The sequence below is a fragment of the Trichomycterus rosablanca genome, chromosome 21 (genome assembly GCF_030014385.1).
Source record: "Trichomycterus rosablanca isolate fTriRos1 chromosome 21, fTriRos1.hap1, whole genome shotgun sequence".
In the NCBI taxonomy this organism is placed as follows: Eukaryota; Metazoa; Chordata; class Actinopteri; order Siluriformes; family Trichomycteridae; genus Trichomycterus; species Trichomycterus rosablanca.
Window position 1 is genome coordinate 8,855,143 of NC_086008.1, and position 20,740 is coordinate 8,875,882.

At 40.3% G+C, this 20,740-nt stretch overlaps 1 protein-coding gene across 1 annotated transcript in view; it reads left to right on the forward strand.

Moving 5' to 3' along the window:
* Window positions 1-20,740, forward strand: part of setbp1 (SET binding protein 1) — a 63,902-nt gene that overhangs the window by 8,117 nt on the left and 35,045 nt on the right. The window contains exon 2 of the mRNA XM_063018073.1: window positions 6,333-6,965. Coding sequence (XP_062874143.1) covers window positions 6,495-6,965 — 471 coding nt within the window. The 5' untranslated portion in view covers window positions 6,333-6,494. The remainder of the gene's footprint in view (window positions 1-6,332; window positions 6,966-20,740) is intronic.

Below are 20,740 nucleotides of genomic sequence, written 5' to 3' on the forward strand. Positions count from 1 at the left end.
CATTTCTGCAACATACTTTGAACAATACTTTGTTCCAACAACCTTTGTATGTACTGTTGATTTCCTTTAAGTGTGCTGGTTAAAATATACATATATCTATTTATATTACTATTTTGGTGATGAAGAGTGTTCTATAACCCATAATATAACCCAAAACCTTGGAGCGTGGCCTCTTTATTCATTGCTGAAGGTACAAAGGTACAAAGCTGGTACCTTTTCCATATGCATTTACTCTTACCCTTTAAAAAGTTAGTTGACCAGTGGTCTCTTGCCAAGCTCTGGAAGAAACCCCAAAATTTATTACAAGCTGAACCATGGGTCATGCTGTCCCGATTAAGTGAGCAATTTTGCTGTGGACAGTGTGAACACAGTGTAATCTATGTTCCAGCTTTTAAGTCAACATAGACTCGGTGAACTGATTTTTTTTATACAAGATTTAGAGGTATCTAGATACATTTATCTGTAATAAGGTGGTAAAACTTGATATGGTCAAAAGTATATAAACATCACTATTTGACTAGCATGTAGATCAAAAGATCAGAACAAACACATTCATGTTTATGACTAGTGACACCAATCAGCCATAACATTAAAACCTCCTTGTTTCTACACTCACTGTCCATGTTATCAGCTCCACTTACCATATAGAAGCACTGCTGTGTCTGATCCACTCATACCAGCACAACACACACTAACACACCACCACCATGTCAGTGTCACTGCAGTACTGAGAATGACCTAATACCCAAATAATACCTACTCTGTAGTGGTCCTGGGAGAGTCCTGACCTGACCAAGAGTCCTGACCAAGAACCGCATGAAAGGGGGCTAACGAAGCATGCAGATGACTTCAGTCAGTAATTGTAGAACTACAAAGTGCTTCTATATGGTAAGTGGAGCTGATAAAATGGACAGTGTGTGTAGAAACAAGGAGGTGGTTTTAATGTTATGGCTGATTAGTGTATGTTCCAAGACATACTGGAAAGCTTTTGAAGAATGGTGGAGGCTGTTACATGCACATGAAAACTCCCAATTGCTTTAAACTCTCTGACATAAGCCCTGGTATAAGATGCCTAAAGAACATTATAAGCATGTGGCTGCACAATCCATAACAGCAAGACAAGGCTCTAACATTACTGTTACCCTCCAAAAGAATATCTGTATTTCTGTCGTAGCTCAGTGGTTAAGGTACTGGACTAGTGATCAGACGGTTGCCAGTTCAAGCCCCACTGCTGCCATGTTGCCACTGTTGTGCCCTTGAGCAAGGCCCTTAACCCTCAATTGCTCAGACTGTATTCAGTCATAAATGTAAGTTGATAAAAGCTTACAGTGGACAAAAGTATCTGCTGAATGCCACAAATGTAAATTTAGTGTAACTGGGACTTAAATGTAGAAGTGGTAGCCTAGTGGGTAAAGCTTTGGGCTATCAATTGAAAGGTTAAGAGTTTGAATCCCAGGTCTGCAATGTAGCCACTGTTGGGCCCTTGAGCAAGGCCCCTTACCCTCTCATCTCCAGGGGCGCTGTTAAATGGCAGACCCTGCGCTCTGACCCCAGCTTCCAAACAATCTGGGATATGCGAAGACAGAATTTTGTTGTACTGTACATGTGTATATGTACTGTATATATGACGAATAAAAGCATTATAAAAAAATGCTAATTGTGTTAGTAGTTGTGTGATAAGGGGGCTTAGGTTGAGTGTGAATAAGGAGGAATTGTCAAAGTTAGATGAAAGACTGAGGTAAAAACGAAAGAACGTCAGTATTCATGAACACTTGGCAGCTGACTGCTGGTTGTGCTTTAAAAGCTTGAAGGTGCATTTTACTACGCAATACCAAACAGTTTTAAAGGGTGCTGTTGTGTTCGACTTTAAAGAAAGGTTTCCTTGGCGTTCTTAGTTCAAAGGAAATGGTGTTGCACCTCGAAAGTTTCCTCTGTGTTTATTACTGCACCGGAGCGAATCGTCAATGTGTGTTTTTTTGGCTGGGCTGTTTTTTTGTAAAGCTGCCACAGTGCACCCTGTTCATCGCCTTAAATGGGGCTGTGTAACTGGTTGGGATCTTTTTCACACTCACAGTATGTGTGATAGCCAGACCCAGGGAGGAGCCAACACTGTTAGTCTGCTTACTTAATCAACCCAATTCTCACTTTCATTTGATGCAATCCACAGCTACTGTTTACCACTTCATTAACTGGATTTGCCAGAACTGCACACAGATAGCGTTACAGCCAGAATTAAACATGTCGGTTCAGGTTCATTCAGCCCAGTTCTCAGATTGAAACGATTTGCTTTCTGAAATACTTGTTAGGGCTATCTGTGTTTTGTGTAAGCACGGTGGTTAGAATGATTACGTCCCGAGTGTGTCAATTAATGGCTGTTTTTATGCAGGGTGCTGGGAATGTACATTGAGATAATTGCGACACAAAGCTGTGATCGCCCTAATTGAAATGCACTCAGAAAGAGGATAGAGCAGATCAGCACACAAAGGCCTTGAAGGACAAACGTCTGAATCCATTCCCGTCAGAAGCAGCCAGAGGCTACGCTGCCGACACACAGCTCTTTCATGCAATTAGCTGAAAACCCGGCATACGCCTCAGGCATATTTGTGAAAATAATAAAGCTATTTTTGAACAGACTGTAGTCTTGCACAATTAGCTCGCAGTTGGTCTGCTTGCTAGGCCAGACGGGTTATATAAGCTTCATGGTTTAATCTGATGTTTTTGTTTTTCGAGAAAGATTCTGAGAATAGTCTGGATTGAGAAGAGAAATGGCTATTTGGGGACAATGGGGTTCTTTATACACGTTTTATTTGAATTTTACATTTGCATTTATAAAACCTTAGTGGAAACACATAAAAGCTCAATATTATAGATATTTTTTTCTAGCTGGGTGAGGTAATGCCACAATCAACCTTTTGCTCACTAACCTTGAGGCAACTTGGAGTAAGCAGTATACATACAGGCATTTTTTGGAGGTAGGATTTAACCCATGAGAGACATTTACACATATTCGAGGGGTAAAAGATCAGCTACACAACAGACAATGACCCAAACTACACATTACTCTGATAATAAATTTACTATAACTTCAAACTGTGCTGTTTTGTTGCACAGACGTGAGATGAAACAAAACAATGCCTGGGTTCCACCCTGCCAGCTACTCAGTCCACCATCAAATTAAAAACCCAAACAACCAGAGAAACAGACAGGGGAAACCAGCAATGGTTAAAGAGCACACAAAGCTGCCACACCATCTTTGGCGGGTACAATGCAACAAAGACACTACTCTTTACCCACTAGTTAAGAGAAACCAAAGCTGAAGAACACTAGCAAAAGAGTATATAAGAGAGAACTACACTTTCCATCCACCTGCACCACCAACACCTGCCTGCATGGCAAGTCAAGAAGTTACATTCATTATTTTTCAAAGTCTGTGTGAGCATGCTAATTGTTGTTTGTTTAGCCTCTGCCATCGTCTCACCCAAACTTCCCCTCCCCCAGTTTGCAGATTGTTTTGAAATTGCTTTATAAATCTGTTAAAGTGACTGGGAAATGTACCTAAAAGGCAAGGAATTTAATGTTGTTTTCCATTTGTGCTCATCAGACTTGATTTCAAATGATATTAATGTTCTTTAATACCCATACCTCAACAGTCTACTGGCTTACTGCCAGAACACCCAGCTTTTTCAGGGAGCCTTCCAGAGTAATAGCCTCCTAATGAAGCATTACGGCATAAATTAAAATAGTTTATTTGTATTTACCAGGTCCTGTGTTTGCATCATCATGGAATGGATGAGCATTAAACCATTAAGACTGTCACCATGTAATGGACAGACGATTTAGTCTGTTGAGGATTCAAGCACTCAGGTTATAGCCATTGTTTTCAGCTTCTCATCTCTCAGTTGTCTGCTAACCGAACAGGAAAATGACACTGAGAGCAGTCTGACACATGGGCAGCAGCGGTTAAGCAGGATGAAAGCTCGAGCTCTGCCAGTGAGAGGAATAAACTCTGCAGGCCTTGGTCAATACCCATCAGCGCTCACACAACTCAACACAGTTGCTGCTAAGGGAGTTACTTGAAACCATTACGGTCAAGTGTTAGATCTAAAGTGAGTGTTGTTGGGATTGTGCTTGGAACAGATTGTTATAACTAATCATGTCATGATATGAACTACTGTGACACACTTTGGTGGGTTGTTTGAAGGGTTTGCAGACAGATGATAAATATGCTGTTGTGCCTTTTCAAATTATGTCAATTTAAATAACAACAGGTGGTCTTCAGTTAAGTTTTAGACACATCTCAAGGATAATAAAGCCAACAGGATGCACCTGATCACAATTTTGAGTGCCACAGCAAAGGGTCTGAATGGGTCTATGGGTGATTAAGTGTAGATTTATGGGCAAAAAGGCAATAATATGTATTTAGTAAATAATCTACAACACATTAACAGGGGATGTTTTTGTAGGCAGGTACTTAATGCAACACAACACATTTGTTAAGCATCTATGAATCTGTTGTTACAATTAAGGACATAACCAGCACTCTCTCATTATTAATATGTCCATATAAAAGTAGACAATTAGCTTACATAAAGCTATAACATAACATGATTTGATCAACCATAATCTGTTGGTTGTCCTTTACTATCCTGCTTAAAATAGTGTAACAGTATTTCTGACCTGAAACTTTACTCTGATAACAAATTGACTATAACTTCAAATGGTGCTGTTTAGTTGCACAGACTTGAGATGAAACAAAAGAATGGTGCAACCCTGCCAGCTACTCAGTCCACCATCAAATTAAAAAACAAACTCTTTACCAGAGGAACAGGCAGGGGTAACCAACAGTGGTAAAAGAGCACAGAAAACTTTATTATTTTGGAATGTTCCAATCCCATTCTTATTTCTGATCTGAAACTCTGATCATCAGCCATTACCAATACCAATCATTCACAATCTTAGAGTAAATAAAGCCCATTTTCATATAGCACACTATGGTACTTATCTAAATCCATTGCTATCAGTGCTGTACCTAATGTGCTATTGTCTGTTTCCAATTGCACAAGGGTACTCCGGGAATGTAGGAGGAGTTTGCTGTAATGTAACTGTAAACAATAGCTGTGGCAACAACAGGACAATTCTTGGTTTGCCCTTTTGTGGTTGTTGTGGTGTTTAATCTATTGTAGTTTGGTTTTATATAGAGCGCTTGCATTGTCTCACTTCAGTGACAATTCTGTTTGACCTGTTTGACTTATCCCACCCATACAGCCTGATTCAATATGCTTAATCCCTGCTCAAGAAGAATGACCAAACCGACTTTGGTACAGGATACTTGGCAAAGCCACATACTGTAGGGTACCGTGCAGTGGTAACAGGGGCATAAGAAGACATAGTGCAAGTAACTCATGCAAACATTAACTGTACACTAGTGATGTCTTATAAAAGAATCTGTTTTCTATTAAGTTAGATGTGTTCAGTGTATTGGAATGTGTAAGTGAATTACATGTAAAAAATATGATGGATTATATGCTCTGGCTAAAATAAAGACAAACCAAAACTAGTTTAGTATTGCACTTAAGACTAGTCCTTCCTAACCCATCTGGTCATCTATATGTTCATAAAAAAGCAAGTACGTGTCAAGTCCTGACTCTTGCTCTTGTCTTTCCAGCTATTTCTTCCAAGCAGCTTATGCTCTGTATCACTCCCATCACTCATATAATAATTGGTCCAAAGGAAATGAGTGAGGCTAATTTGTGTTTCCTCTTTGATGCCTTGCAGACTGCAGCAAAGATGTTGGGTTTGTGCCTAATTGGTTTTTTCCAGGTCTCTGACTGTGCAGGTTGTGGTCTGTCTGATGTCTGAGAGGTGTTTATCACTGGGCTAGAGGCCTCATTTGTTCACTTTCACACCAGGACTGGGGTTACTGAACTGACCACCAAAGCAAATGAGCTGGTCAGTGATGTAATTACGGTGTCTAGGAGTTCTCCCGGGGTGAATGGTGTGACTGTTCCAATCAGTCCAGTCAGTGGTAGATGCTTGCACCCTGGTTGAAATTAATCTCTTGTTTAATGTGAGGACATTTGTCTTATTAAGCCAGCTGATGATGCTTGGTTAATGTGAAATGATTATAGAGTGGGGTATTTTTGCAGGTGCACTCAACAAAGAACAATTCGCCTATGGACTAGGCCATTAATAGTACTAATTACAGAACTGATGAAGCACTTTAGAAACCTCCAACTGCTTTGACTAACTACTGCCCATTTTATTCCTTACAGCTATAATTTTGTAAATTGATGTACATTATTTAAATTGCTTTATATTTCTTTTCTTTACAGTTTCCCATCAGGAAATGCGTCCATTTACAAGATTTGTCCGATTCCGGGAGCAGTAAATTAGGATTCATCACACCCCACTACAGCTGAACACAATCCACCTGTGACCGGTGTCCCCCTGTCATCTCGGCTCCCTCCTGGTTCAATTCTGAACCGAGCTTTGGGATGGAGCAAAGGGACTTAACCCGCCCTCCCCGGTCCAAAGAAAATGAGGAGTTCTTCTCCACCGTAACAACTATCAACAGGGCTGATCTCACTGAGGTAGGCCTACTGACCACCCCAGTCAAAGGGCTTGTCCTCAGCAGTGATCAGCAGGACCATGAGGAGGATGAAGATCTCGGCCTGGGTAAGGACGTTGACACTACTTCCAATGCTGACAGCGAGAAGTGGGTGCAGGGCGACAACCTTGAGGAGCAGGAATTCTCCATCAAAGAGGCTAATTTCTCGGAGGGCAGCCTTAAGCTGAAGATCCAAACTACAAAGCGGGCCAAAAAGCCACCCAAGAACCTGGAGAACTACATCTGTCCCCCTGAGATTCGTGTCACCATTAAACAACCCGGCGAGCAAAAGGCACCCAAGCATGGCAGAAGCAGCAAAGGTGGAAAGGAGGAAGATCTCGGACCTCCCAGAAAGAGAGTGAGTATCAGTTTTTTATTTGTTCAGATTTCTCCTATTACACTTTCTGCATTAGCAAGAATCTTTAGAGTATCAATAGATCAATGGAATCAATAGATTGGAAATTTGAATAATGAATATGTCACAGCTGTTAGCGACCAGGGGTTTTAATGGGCATTTCTCCATGGGTAGACAACATTCCTATTTTCACCAGTAGCCAATCTTAAGCTTTTGTTTGTTCATACGTTAGGGCAGTTTAACATGCAGCAGTTTAAAAAAATGCTTTGCCTGGTTTTATCTGCCTCTAAGAAAGGGTTTGATAGCCCTACCCTCCAGGATCAATAGCTGCTATGTGATAGTAAACACTAGACTAATCTGTGGGACTAGACAAAGAGCAAAATAGGCTTGTAAAACATATTTTCAAGTGACCTAAGTAGAGATCATGGTTTCCATAGTTTATCATTTCACACAGAACTCTACAAGTAAAACGTGTTTTGGGTGGCCAGTCTCATCTTGTTATCTTTAATTTTACAGCATTGACTAATATTGCTTGCATTACCTCTTTGTGTCTGGCTCTGGAAATGGCTTTATAGTCTTCGCTATAGAAGACTAGAATGTTTGGCACATTGCCAAGGTTAGACTGTTGTATTTTGCATGCTATCAATTCTGTCTGTAACTGTTCCGTTGGCTGCATGTCAAATGAAGGGTGTCCAGGCTCGACTGTGTTGCTTATGCAAGTCTGCTGTTAACTTTCTCTGGCTTTTAGACTCAAGGACTTGAGCAGATTTACATGTGGATTATGCTTTATAGCTACAGGAGTTCTGATCTACTTCACACCAACTTTGTCAGTAAAAATATGCAGACTAAAGAGTTTTTGTTGGGATGATTTAGGATAAAAAAATTAAAGTGGGTGTAGGCAAAATTACAGTGCTTACCTGTTCAAGAAGCACTTGTTCATATAATTTTCAGCCATTAACTCCTTGGTGCTTGTGCACTGCTTTACTGTTACCCACGGCTCATTGTGTACAACACAAGGTAATCAGTGTTTGCACCTACTCTGCTCTGCACTACTTCTAAATTCATCCACACATCCCTCGTTAGTGCTCTTGGTACACTGACAAGAAGGCCAACCACAGGAAGCATGGGTATTATGGATACTGTGTCCAAAACACTGTCAAGTATGTATTTTGGACAGATTTGTCAGTGACAGCTCCAATTGTGTCAATGCCTCGATAAATGCTGGTGTCCTTCAGATAAGTGCAATGTTTTCTGTGGCTCTATTTCAAAAAGCACACAGATCATTTTGGTCGATTTCTTTTGTTTAGTGCACCACAATTGTTGTGCTTTGTTGCCCTTCCTTGTCAACTTTATGGCAGTAAAACGGTAAGAGTGGAGGATTCTGGAAGCGATGGGGAGGAGTGGCTGGTGCTCCCACAGACAGAGCCTGTAATTTACCCATAATTAGGGAGAAAATGCATGCTTACGGAATCGAAGCTGAAGTGCAGACATCAGCATCTTTCGGTCGATGGACCACAAGCTAACAATAATTGCGTTTTTCTATTCGATAACACTAAAGAATTGTTGGCATAGAGAATGAAAAAACTGGGAATTTTTCCTACAAATAGCACTTTATCACAATTACTTCATCCAGCACTTTATTAACACTGAAATTCAAGCAAATAATGTTTGCTTATGCTACATTTGTGTGCATTAGACTTCAATGGAGAGTTAATTTGACATTATGTGGTTTAAAATACATGCTTAAAGTACTCCTAAACTTACATAAATAAATAAATACATTAAAAATACTGATAATGGGGAAAACTTTGGAAGTCCATAGATTCCCAAAAGATACAGACTGCAACTTTTCACTTACGGAGGTTTAAAGATTTAGCCATCAACAAAGGCTTGGGGGTCAGTTTTGGCTTCAAAGCATTTGATGCATGCAGAGGGGGAGGGAAAGAATGACCAGGGTTGGGGGTGGGTGGGTGAAGGCTGTAGAAGTAACAGGGGTTTGAGGTGGGAAGCCTGAAGTGCAGCTGTCTCTTTCTGGCAATCTCTACATTGACCACAGACAGAGGGTCAAAAAGGGCAGGAGGAGGAACAGAGGAGGTGGTCTCGCGCCATCCTCTAAAGGATAGTCATGTCTATAGAAAAGCGTTCCAAAGAGGTGAAGAAACGCCAAGCCCCAACCCCCCTTACACACACACACACGACCCCTCGACCGCATGGTAGATAAAACCAAGTTTACTGTGCTGTTGGTGCATTTATATGTACAAAATGATCAGATAACTGCAGGAAATGACAATTTGGTAATAATCCGATTACTGACATCTTTAGTAATCTGACATGAGCATTTACATGAGTCAGCATGTAATTTGATTTTTTTAGACTGCCTGTAGTAAAGCGGTTTATTTTCCTGCACAGAGGTGGTAACATCTCTACTTTTTAAATCTAATTGGATAGAATTTACCAGCAACCTAGTTTAATTCATTTAATTTTATTATATTAACCAGTAATGATCTTGTGTACATGAATTACTCAGTGAATATTTTCATCACGTCTGTATTATGCAATAAATGTAGTTTATTTAATTGTATTTTCTATATGATGGTTACACATCATATATAATTATACTAATTTGAAATTATTTTAAGGACTGAGTAGTTACATCAGCCATTAGGACAGAGGAGTCATGCTGATGGGTACCACACTCATATTCTCATATTCTTAATGTACATAAGCACTTTGTTAGGTAAACAAATCTGGTACATACAATTATTGATTATTTTATAAGCTGCAGCTACTATACGGATGACCTTTGTGAGTATACAATATACAGTTACTGACTGTAGTGTAGTGATTATCTGATGCTCTGTGCACTGTCACCCTATTTCTCAATCAATGGTGTTTAGCCGGTGGATCATTTCAGCAGTGCAACAGCACTAATAATAACATGGTAACATAGTAACATGGTGGTGTGTGTTGTCCTGGTATGATTGCATCAGGTGCAGGGGGGTTGTTGGGATTTGACCCCTCGATTAGGAACACCTATAATATTCATGTACAGTTATAAACTTCTATTTTTTTTAACATGTACAGTGTTGATCTTTCTTTAGTCTTTTCAACACTGTGTACTTGGTAATATCATGTTATAAGCATGTTAGTATCATTGCAAAGCTGAGAATAGTCCATATCCCAAATAAAATCTGGTGAATGAGGGTACTTTATCAATAATCAATTGATAAATGAGGTGGTGACAAAACGTACAGAGCAACAGATGGGTAAGTAATTGTATAACCACACTGTCAGTTATTGTATACCCACAATGTTCATTCGTTTGGTATATGTAGCATATTAAACAATAGATTCATGTACGTACCAGAATAGCGCACCTGATAAAGTGCTTGTTGACTGGATATTATTATTTTTTATTCATCATTATGGATTCTTTTTGATATTTGTTTTGAAGAAGATTATCTCAAATGGGTAATTTGCTTCTAGCAAGTCCACTCCACTGAAATATTTACACCGTTATCTTTATGGTGGAAAATGGTGTGTAATATTGCCCTGTTTGAAGCTGTATATAGTTTGACTAAGGCAGCATACCAAATAATATACTAGTCTAGTAGTATTAAGCAGTATGTGAGCAACACAACATTTACTCACTATACACACTACACTACACATTGGATTACGCTCCAGTTTCAGTTGTCGGGGTAGACCGTTATTTGCATGTGTGTGTACACAGTGTGTAATTGAGGTGATCTTTTCATTATGAATAATCCAATCCTGATCTTTTCTGTATCCGCACGTTAAGGCGTTGAGGCTGCCACCTCTTCGCGTCTCTCAGTTCCAAGCTGCGTGGGGTCAGGGGTTAGTGCGTAATTGAAACCGGTGAAGGTTTGCTGAGAATAGGGCTTTACCTCAGCGTGCTCGGCGTGTGACAGCTGCTTGCCGGAACGGCCTCCTTTCCCTCCCCTTTTGCTAATGAAATCATGTTGTCAAGGACTGTGGCCGTTTCGACAAACTGGCCCCCTTTGATGAATTACCATGATTAGCTGTAACGGGGATTACCGATATCCTCAGTGCTCACTGAGGTACTTGTGAGAGTTGTGGTAAAAGCTAGGTGTGTTGTTGAATGGCTTGGAAAATGCGTGTAATGTTACAGAAATGTTTTTCGCCCACACAAAGGTGCCCTGTGACCGCACGGCCAGGAATAGAGCTCTAAAAAGCCCTGCGTCTGGATGTGCAATTAGCTGGTGTGAATATGCAGAGGTCAGGGTGCTCTGTGTTTGTCATTTCCATTAGCGTGTCTGTGGGCTTTTACAAATAGCATGTGGTTTTTTTTTTTAATCTCTGAGAAGAAATATTCAACCACCAGCTGCTTCTATTTCTTTAGGATATATCGATCTCCGTAGAATTTATCCTTAAAATAACAATATTGACAAGTGTTTATAAGAAAAAGGAGCTTATTGAATCCGAATCAGAGTCCAGGTTAATAAAAAATGGATGTGGGTGTCCGGCGAGACCCACTTGTCGTGAAGTGTATTTTCTATTTGTCTCCAGTATCACCCCTGTGGTTTAGCCCTGTCGAGGGTTCATTGTGATGACAAGCCGGATAGAAACCAGATCGATGTGTGTATGTGTGTGTGTGCTATAAGAAGCAGACAGGGGGATCTTTGCTCGGTGCTGTGTGTTTGACGACAGCGCTTTGATTGTCAGTCGTTTCCACCACGCTGCCTGTGCTCAGTGGTGCGAGTTTGTCAGGGGAGGGCAAGATCGAGGCCCACTGGTTCAACACCCCTGGGGCGTTCTGATAAGAAGCTGAGTGGGTCGTTTTCCCATCCTGACTGGTGTTAAATGGGAATGTTAGGTTGGTTTTTCCTGAGGTTACATCACTCAGAAATGATGTGGCTATTGAAATGATGTGACTGATTTAAAAATATTAGCTGAGATCATCTGGCATGATTCTGTAATGCTGTCTGAACTCTGCTGACTAACACACTCATGAAATGAGTATCACTTTAAGGGCATGTCAAAAGCCATGACTGATTTCCAGTTGTCATGCTTAAATAGCACTTAAGATTAGGACTGTCAAAAATATTGTTAATTTTGTGCCAACTAAATACCAGAGTTGACATTTCAAGGTGCCACGTTTAATCAGTACCACAATCTCGGTGCTTGACAAGGTACCTGACATGGCCTACCTGCACAGTGATAAATGCAAATCTATTCCCATTCAGTGAGGTCAAATTTGTAGTTTCCTTTTTTGGGAGTTCCTGTGAATGACTGAGGACTGTCACCACTTAAGCAAAGTCTATAAGGCACAAAGTAGATTGGTACTTAAACGTACAACTGTTATTTTCTTAATGAAACAAGCTGATATGATATTAAACTACTGTTAATGTTTTAGAAGAACATCCTTGTTTGTCATATATACATATACATGTACATGTACAGTACTATGAATTTTTTTTTGCATATCCCAGCTTGATTGGAAGCTGGGGTCAGAGCACAGGGTGAGCCAATGCACTGCACCCCTGGAGCTGAGAGGATTAAGGGCCTTGCTTAAGGGCCCAACAGTGGCTGCACGGCAGAGCTGGGATTCAAACTCTCAGCCTTTCAATTAATAGCCCAAAGGTCTACCCCACTATAGGCTACCACTGTCCCTCCCATCATGCCTCCCATTGGGAAAAAAAGTGTTTTATAGCATTTGTGCTTCTGTGGTGTCATATTGGTAGCGAAATTGGTCATATACAATAACAAATAATCCAATCTTTATTATATATCAGCAATTATTAACTGTATTATCTGATTATTAGTCATACTGATAAATAGTCATACTTAATTTTTTTAATTTAAGACTGAACTTTTTTTTAAAATATTTCAAAAAAAGGATTTAATAAATAGCCTTAATAATCTCTACATATACATACGTACATACTTGTACTTACCTATATTCTGCATAAAAAATAAAAAATAAAAGCTTTTATGGCTACATTATGAACCACAATATTGTGTCAAAATAAGACGTTACTAATGATGACATCACTATGATGATTTAATATTCATTACAGCAGTATCCGCTTTGGAATGCAGCCTCAGTCATTGGATTGGAGTTTTGTTTGTTTGTTAATTTGGATTTTAACCTTATGTTTTACACACTGTGGTTACATCCGCGACAGAAACGGTAGTTACTTTTTACACAAGATTTATCATTTCACAAGGTTATATATGGACAATTTAGTGTCTCCAATTCACCTCACTTGGTCTTTGGACTGTGGGAAGAAACCGGAGTGCCCGAAGTAAACCCACACAGGGAGAACATGCAAACAGTGCTACCCACTTAGCCACCGTGCCGCCTCAATTGGATTGGAGTAAAGACGGTTCAAAAAAGGGCAGCTTTATATGCTATTTGCCACCATAAACTGATTTACCAGTAGATCTGTAGAACTGATGTACTGATTTAACTGATAATAACACTAATTTACTATTTATATGGTTTATTTGAAAAGCAATCATACTAATACCCCACTACTGGAAAATCTAGGTAAACCAATAGCTATACTGCTTAAAAAAGATGATTATTGACTGAATAATTCTAGAATGGCATTCTATAATGGAAGTCATTTTAGCTACATTACACTATACTATACTAAACTGTACAATATTATTATCTTAATGTACTTAACATCTTGACTATCTATACACTTATCTGTCCTAAAATATTAAGAAAAACAGACATCGTAGCACAACAGGTAGGTTTTAGGTACATCCTTGTACGTAGTAATATGCCAGTAGTGACTGGCTACTCGGAATTGCTCCTAGATGCGACTGAGTGTGTATGTGGCGGTAAGTTTCTAATGCTCTGGCACTCTAACTGTCGAGTATCCTGGGGCTGTAAACCTACCACAACTAGATAAAGTGTGTATTGAAGATGAACTAATTAATAAAATTCATTTTCTACAGTTCAGTGATGGGTTAAATTCAAATTTTTAGGGGTGGGAGTAAATCCATTCTAGTAAATATTTTACTGATTGTAGTTGAATCCCTCTGAGTGCAAATGTGTTATTATTGATTTTATAGGCACTTTAAGCACCGGGTCACCTCAAGCATTTTTTGAAGATATGTATATTTTAAGTATATGTATAGCATAAATGACAGCCTCCACCCAGAATAAAAGTAATGGACAGAAAGAGGTGAAGAAATGGTTTCCGTAGTGGGTTAAATGTTGCCTTTGTGCAGTAATGACTGGGGAGTCTGGCAGGGAGCAGATGGGCTAGCTTTCTCTTATTGTCTCTTTCTTTATCATTCTTTCTATTGCTCTCTTACTCCGTCATTCTCTCTCTCACTCCCCCCACCTCTCTCTCTCTCTCTCTCTCACTAGCTCTTTCTCTCTTTTTTTTCATTTTGGCTGAACTAATATGCCAGATGGTGGCAAAGAGGAAAGGCCAACAAGTGAGCCTGGGCATATGGGGAGCCTGGTTAAAATGGGACCCCACTGTGGCGGGGGATGGGCAGGGGACGTGTGATACAATAGCAGGTAATTAAGGGTGGGACTTGACTTCGCTGCCGAGCCTTTGTGCGATGAAAAATATTTTTCGGAAAACCTGCCGTCAGTATCAGACAACACTGCTGTACGTCAAACGGTCTCAGTGATTTTGCTCAGTCGAGCGTGATTACTTTCTCAGTGTTTACATCTGTTTTCTCTTCTCATTAGCGAGATACCCTATTGAACTGAGGAAAGTCAGAATCTTGACAGTAATAGACGCACCGGTCAATTTAACCATCCAATTTATTTTGTTCCCCAAGTTTTGTAAAATGATGCATATGGCATCCGTATGTTGTTCTGTAGCTTACAGATAAATTAGATATTTTTAATTTCATCTGATGGGCGGCCATATGTTTGTTAGGACTGACACAAAAATACAGAAAATTTAAAGTCTGTGAACATTCTATGTTGAAGCAGAAGTAGAACTCTGTTTTGTACTTTTATATCACACATCATTTTGTAGATTTTGAAAGGACGGTTTAAAATCTACATAAAATGAAGGTTTGTAATTTTATGCAAAGTTTAAATCCTTTTCTTTGGCATTTCTTCACTTTCCTTTGTAACTTCCACCACTGCACCTCCCCTGCCCTGACTATTATGTGTGCAGTCACAGGCCACTTCTTTTCACCTGCAGAGTCTGACAGAAAGCCATATTATGTATGGAGAGTCATGCACTGCTGTCAGTCAATCATCCTTCTCCCATTTTGGTGCCCAAACCAGCCAGCAGAGGCTGCAGTTGCAGCAGCAATGAGAAACACATTTGAATTCCTCCCTCAGGCACAGCCATTTATGCATGTTGGAACACAGGTCATATCGTTTCCATTTAAGAACCCCCCAGGAATTAGGGAAGACAGACATCATGGCTTTTTTCTGTTTGAACAGACAGGGAAGTTTTTCCACCACTGGGGTTCTAGTACAGAGTCTCTTGCCATCTTGAAACAATGACTAAAAATCAAAATTTTCCCTAGGCTCTTAAATCATAGGGACATAATAACTATATTTGGTTCACAGATGTTATTGTATTACAACCCTGCATGAGACAATAAAGGACAAAAAGAGTAATCTGATAAGATCTTTGGTCTCTTTGAGTTTTTCTGAGAGTGGTATTGCATACATACGCTCTACTATCCATGTTACCAACCATCCCTCGTGCAGACGCCTCGACCAGCCATCAGAGCCACAGTTACAGTAGCGATGAGGAACCCATTCGATGAACCTGCTTTGTTAACTCTCTTTTAAGACCTAGCAGATTGTGTCTGTGTAGGAACACGGCCGGTTGATAGCACAGCTGGGATTCGAAAACAATGCTACATCATTTGAGCGCCCTGGGTCTAGACAAGCTACAAACTTACACACACTGTGATAAATGTAGCTTTCTTCCATAACTGTTCATAGTCTTCATGATATTCATTGTATTTGTACAGTGGTGCCTTGAAACTCGACGTCAGTTGGTTCTGGGAGTGGCGTCAAGTTTTAAAGGAGTTGAGTTTCAGGGTATTTTATTCCATAAGGATGTATGAAAAACCTGTTAATGCATTCCATGGTCCAGTGGAACTGCATATATTGTAGGCTAATGTAAAATAATGGGGTTGTTTTTGACACTTATTTAGGGATGTTGAGTTACAAGGTACCACTGTATTTGCAATTTAAGACTTTTTAGAAATGAGCTTAATATGAGTGAAACCTTTGAATTAAAACATCAGTTTTAAGCTACAGTTCAGTATGTATTATTTTAGCACCCTTTACATTTACACACATCTAAAAAACACACGCACAACCTCTTGACTCAGAGTTTTAGGCTCTCCAACTATTGTGTGTGTACACAGGCTCATGCTCAATGACCCATCTAAAGTCTGGCTTTAGTATTTCCGTGATCTACTGCTACACACTGGCCCTCCTGACACATGTATCATATTTTCTCTGGGCCTCATTCACGTCGAAGCAACCAGTAAAATACAGTCAGCAGTGATTACAGGCAAAGAAATATAGATCCTGCACTACCCCTGTCCCCCACCAAACCGTGCGCGTGATGTATTCTCTCCAATCACTCCCATCTTCAGCCCCAGTAGCTGTCTGTTCTTCATTTCCTCGTTACATGTTCATCTACCTTCCCATCGGTGGGAGCCAAATTTAAAATCCATTTAAGAGTGTGCAAGGTGCGATAAGGAAGCCCCCTTTGAAGTGGGGCTGAGACCCGCTGCCCTCCCAGACCGGCTGTTTTTGTGTGCCGATGGCGTGCGTCCATGTGCTTATCTCACCGTCACACAACCTCTGCTCCTGAAGCGTTGCTTGCGTGCAGTAATAATTGCAGTGTAATCATTAAGAGCGAGTCTGGTGTAGTCGACAGAATATTAATGTGGCCGGCCACGCTCCACATCAGTCGATACGGGACTCCCACAGGCTCTGGATGTGGGGTATTTTTAACAAGCTATTTGTCTTTGAGGCAACGGTGTTGGTGACTTGGGAGGAAATTGTAGGCAGTTGAGAGGTCAGGAAGGTGACCTCTGTGTGGAGGAGAGTTACTGAAAGGGGCAGTGGAATGGGCTGAGCATGCTTATTTATCACTTCCCTCAATTTTAGCCAGTAGATTTGGAGTAGCCTGTATAACAAGAAGGTGAGCTGTGATTGATTTTGTGTCTGGCTTGTGGAAAACAGCCTGGAAATAAGAGGGACAGTTAGAATTTTTTACTACTGTAATTAAAGACAACACGACAAACAGAAATCATATTACATTGAACTCTAGGGATGAGTTTTTATTGCTAGAAACAGTGATAATGAAGAATGAATACAATGCAAGAGCTTTGATTATCAGCCAAAGCAGATGACGATAAGAAAAATGGGATGCGTTAGGGGTCAGCACAGCGTATCTGGACTCCATACCAGACTTGGCATAGCTTTTTCGCTGGATGCCCTTTCTGACGCAACCCCCCTATTTTAACAGGGCTTGGGTTCAGCACTGAGAGCCAACTGACAAGTGCACCTCCCAATGGCTAGGCTGTTTTGTCCACCCATCTGACATTTCGGAATCTTGTCCGTACAGACACACAACCAGCCGATAGCACTGCTGAGATGCGTACCCCAGATCCCTTGATTTAATGGATACTCTACCACTTTGCCACCTAAGCACCTAAAATGCTAAATATTCAATCAGCTTGGACATTTACAATAAAGACACCAATCATCCAAGTTATCACATGACAAAAACATCCCGTTATCACTATGATAATTATGATGTCATAATGATGACTGTAGCTGATAAATATACTGGTGGCTACCAATAAATGGACTCTATGAGAGGTACTGTGCACAGATCAATTGAAATCTATTTATGGGCCACATCTGGCTCCTGAAAAAGTGTAGACATCCCAGGTATTATGCAATGCTGGTGTTCTCCACAACTGACAATTTAGATAAAATAAAATTTAAATTATACTCGTAATATTGACCTGATCAAAAAAAGCAATTGTGCTTTATTAAGAAGACACTGGTTTCTTCGTGTGGCTTTTTGTCCCTGTCTTTTTCTCCTCTGTTTGCATGGCTTGGATTTATTTTTAGGCCACTGATCTGGAAGAGGTATTTTCTGTCTTGTCCTCTCTGATATACGGGGGGTTAGGAAAAGAGAAAGATTTGATGGAGATGGGGGTGCAGTGAGAGCTGTGTCTGTATGATTTACTACCACTAAAAGACCAGCTGTCCCTCTGTGCCTGTCCAGCCTAACCCCCTCTACACAGACTGAAAACAACACACACACACACACACACACACACACACACACACACACTTGCCCGGGCACCCTGCCACTCCATGTGTTCCTCCCACTTGAGCAGGCCCTGGCGCTGCTCTCTAATAAAGCCATATCCACCGGGCCTATTCATCTGCGCTGGCTAACATGGTGAGCTTGGTAGACTGACGTTAACATTCTACCTGTGTTTTATAAAGGTATATGAATGTTGTTTGGTAAGTAAGTAGCCATGTTTTGACCTGGGTTGAACGCTAGTGAGAATTGCACTGTGGGTGATTTAGTCTGTGTGTGTGTGTGTGTGTGTGTGTGTGTATGTGTGTGTGTAGGGTCAGGGTTTAGACAACTGGAATCTCCCTACTGATGAGACCTTTAGATTTTGAGTTGTGGTTTCTATAAAAAGACTTTTGCTAACCACAATCTTATGCCTGAATGTTTCTGATGGGCAACACTGAACAGTGTTTACTGTAGGAGCGGGTGCTGTTGACTGGCTTTTGTAAATTGACTGTCAAATACTAATAAAAACAAAGAAAATAATATGCTTCATATAATATATAAACAATTATATAATTATTCAATATTTGCATGTTTTTTATACTTTTATTTACCCATTGGTTTGTTGTTCTTCTTACTTTTTATAATAAGTTTATATACTGATTAGCCATAACATTAAAACCACCTCCATGTTTCTACACTTACAGTTCATATTATCAGCTCCACTTACCACATAGAAGCACTTTGAAGTTCTACAATTACTGACTGTAGCCCATCTGTTTCTCTACATACCTTTTACCCTGCTTTCATGCTGTTCTTTAATGGTCACGACCCCCAGAGGACCACCACAGAGCAGGTATTATTTGGGTGGTGGATCATTCTCAGCACTGCAGTGACACTGACATGGTGGTGGTGTGTTACTGTGTGTTGTGCTGGTATGAGTGGATCAGACACAGCAGCGCTGCTGGAGTTTTTAAATACCGTGTCCACTCACTGTCCACTCTATTAGACACTCCTACCTAGTCAGAGACGATTGCTCATCTATTGCTGCTGTTTGAGTTGTTCATCTTCCAGACCTTCATCAGTGGTCACAGGATGCTGCCCACAGGGCTCTTTTGACTGGATGTTTTTGGTTGGTGGACTATTCTCAGTCCAGCAGTGACAGTGAGGTGTTTAAAAACTCCAGCAACGCTGCTGTGTCTGATCCACTCATATTAGCACAACACACACTAACACACCACCACCATGTCAGTGTCACTGCAGTGCTGAGAATGATCCACCACCCAAATAATACCTGCTCTGTAGTGGTCCTGGGAGAGTCCTGACCATTGAAGAACAGCATGAAAGGGGGCTAACAAAGCATGCAGAGAAACAGATAGACTACAGTCAGTAATTGTAGAACTACAAAGTGCTTCTATATGGTAAATGGAGCTGATAAAATGGACAATGTGTGCACAAACAAGGAGGTGGTTTTAATGTTATGATTAGTGTATATTCTATAATAAGGAGCTGATTCCCTTTAACATAGTGTTGGGGTTCGTATGAGGGTATTCAACTCTGACCCCAATTAAGTGAATTAAAAAACAAAAGTTCATCACAAATGCTCTTTTATTTGAATATGCACCATGTAAACTTGTGTTGTAAGTCCTCTAGGTAAAATGAAGCAACTAAGGGGTCAGATGTCATCCTACTTTTGGCCATGTTGTGTAGCTCTTAATGAACTATTAGAACATATACCAACCAGAACCTTAGTTTAGTGGTTGGATCTCAGTGGTTAGTCTTGGTATGTGAGGAGGTTTAAAATATAGGCTTGCATTTAAGATTTAATAAGAAAAATGGACATAGCAAGCAGCTAAAATTCCACCGACCATGCTACTGTTGCATGTGTTGGAAGGTAAGTGAGCATTCGATGTGCTTTTAAATGAAGCACAGCCAGAGTGCTTTTTTTCCTCTTCCCTCAAGTCGAGTTCATAATGCCCTTGATATCCTCTGATGTTTCAATGAAAGACTCGAGCAAACATGAGAACACACTATTTTGTAACTGCACAAAAGCCTTCATTGAATTGTTAGTTTACTGAGGCCTGCAAGCAGCGTTAGCTCTCAGAAGGAGCCCACTGTGGATCTACCTTGTTTATTATCCATGCTTCATGGAGCACAAAAGCCTGTTTGGCCAGAGTTTTAGTTAATACTGCACAGATGTCAAATTACAGTTGCGGTTCTGAAGAGATGCTCGAGGAATGTGGAGGTTTGCTGGATTGTGGAATGTGATGTTGTTGGTGTTTTAAAGTGAAGTGAATCTAGCATTTTTACCCAGAATACATCACTTTTGTTTTTCCTCGCAGCATGTAATGTTGAATTTATTAGAGCTCAGGTAGGTTGTCTTGCTTCTACCAGGAGAGGCAGGACTTCAGTCAAAACACACACACACCCCTATTTTGTTGTTGTGAATTTGAATGGTTAGAAATGCCATTTTTACTTATCAATCTGTATGTAATCATTTTGTAATTA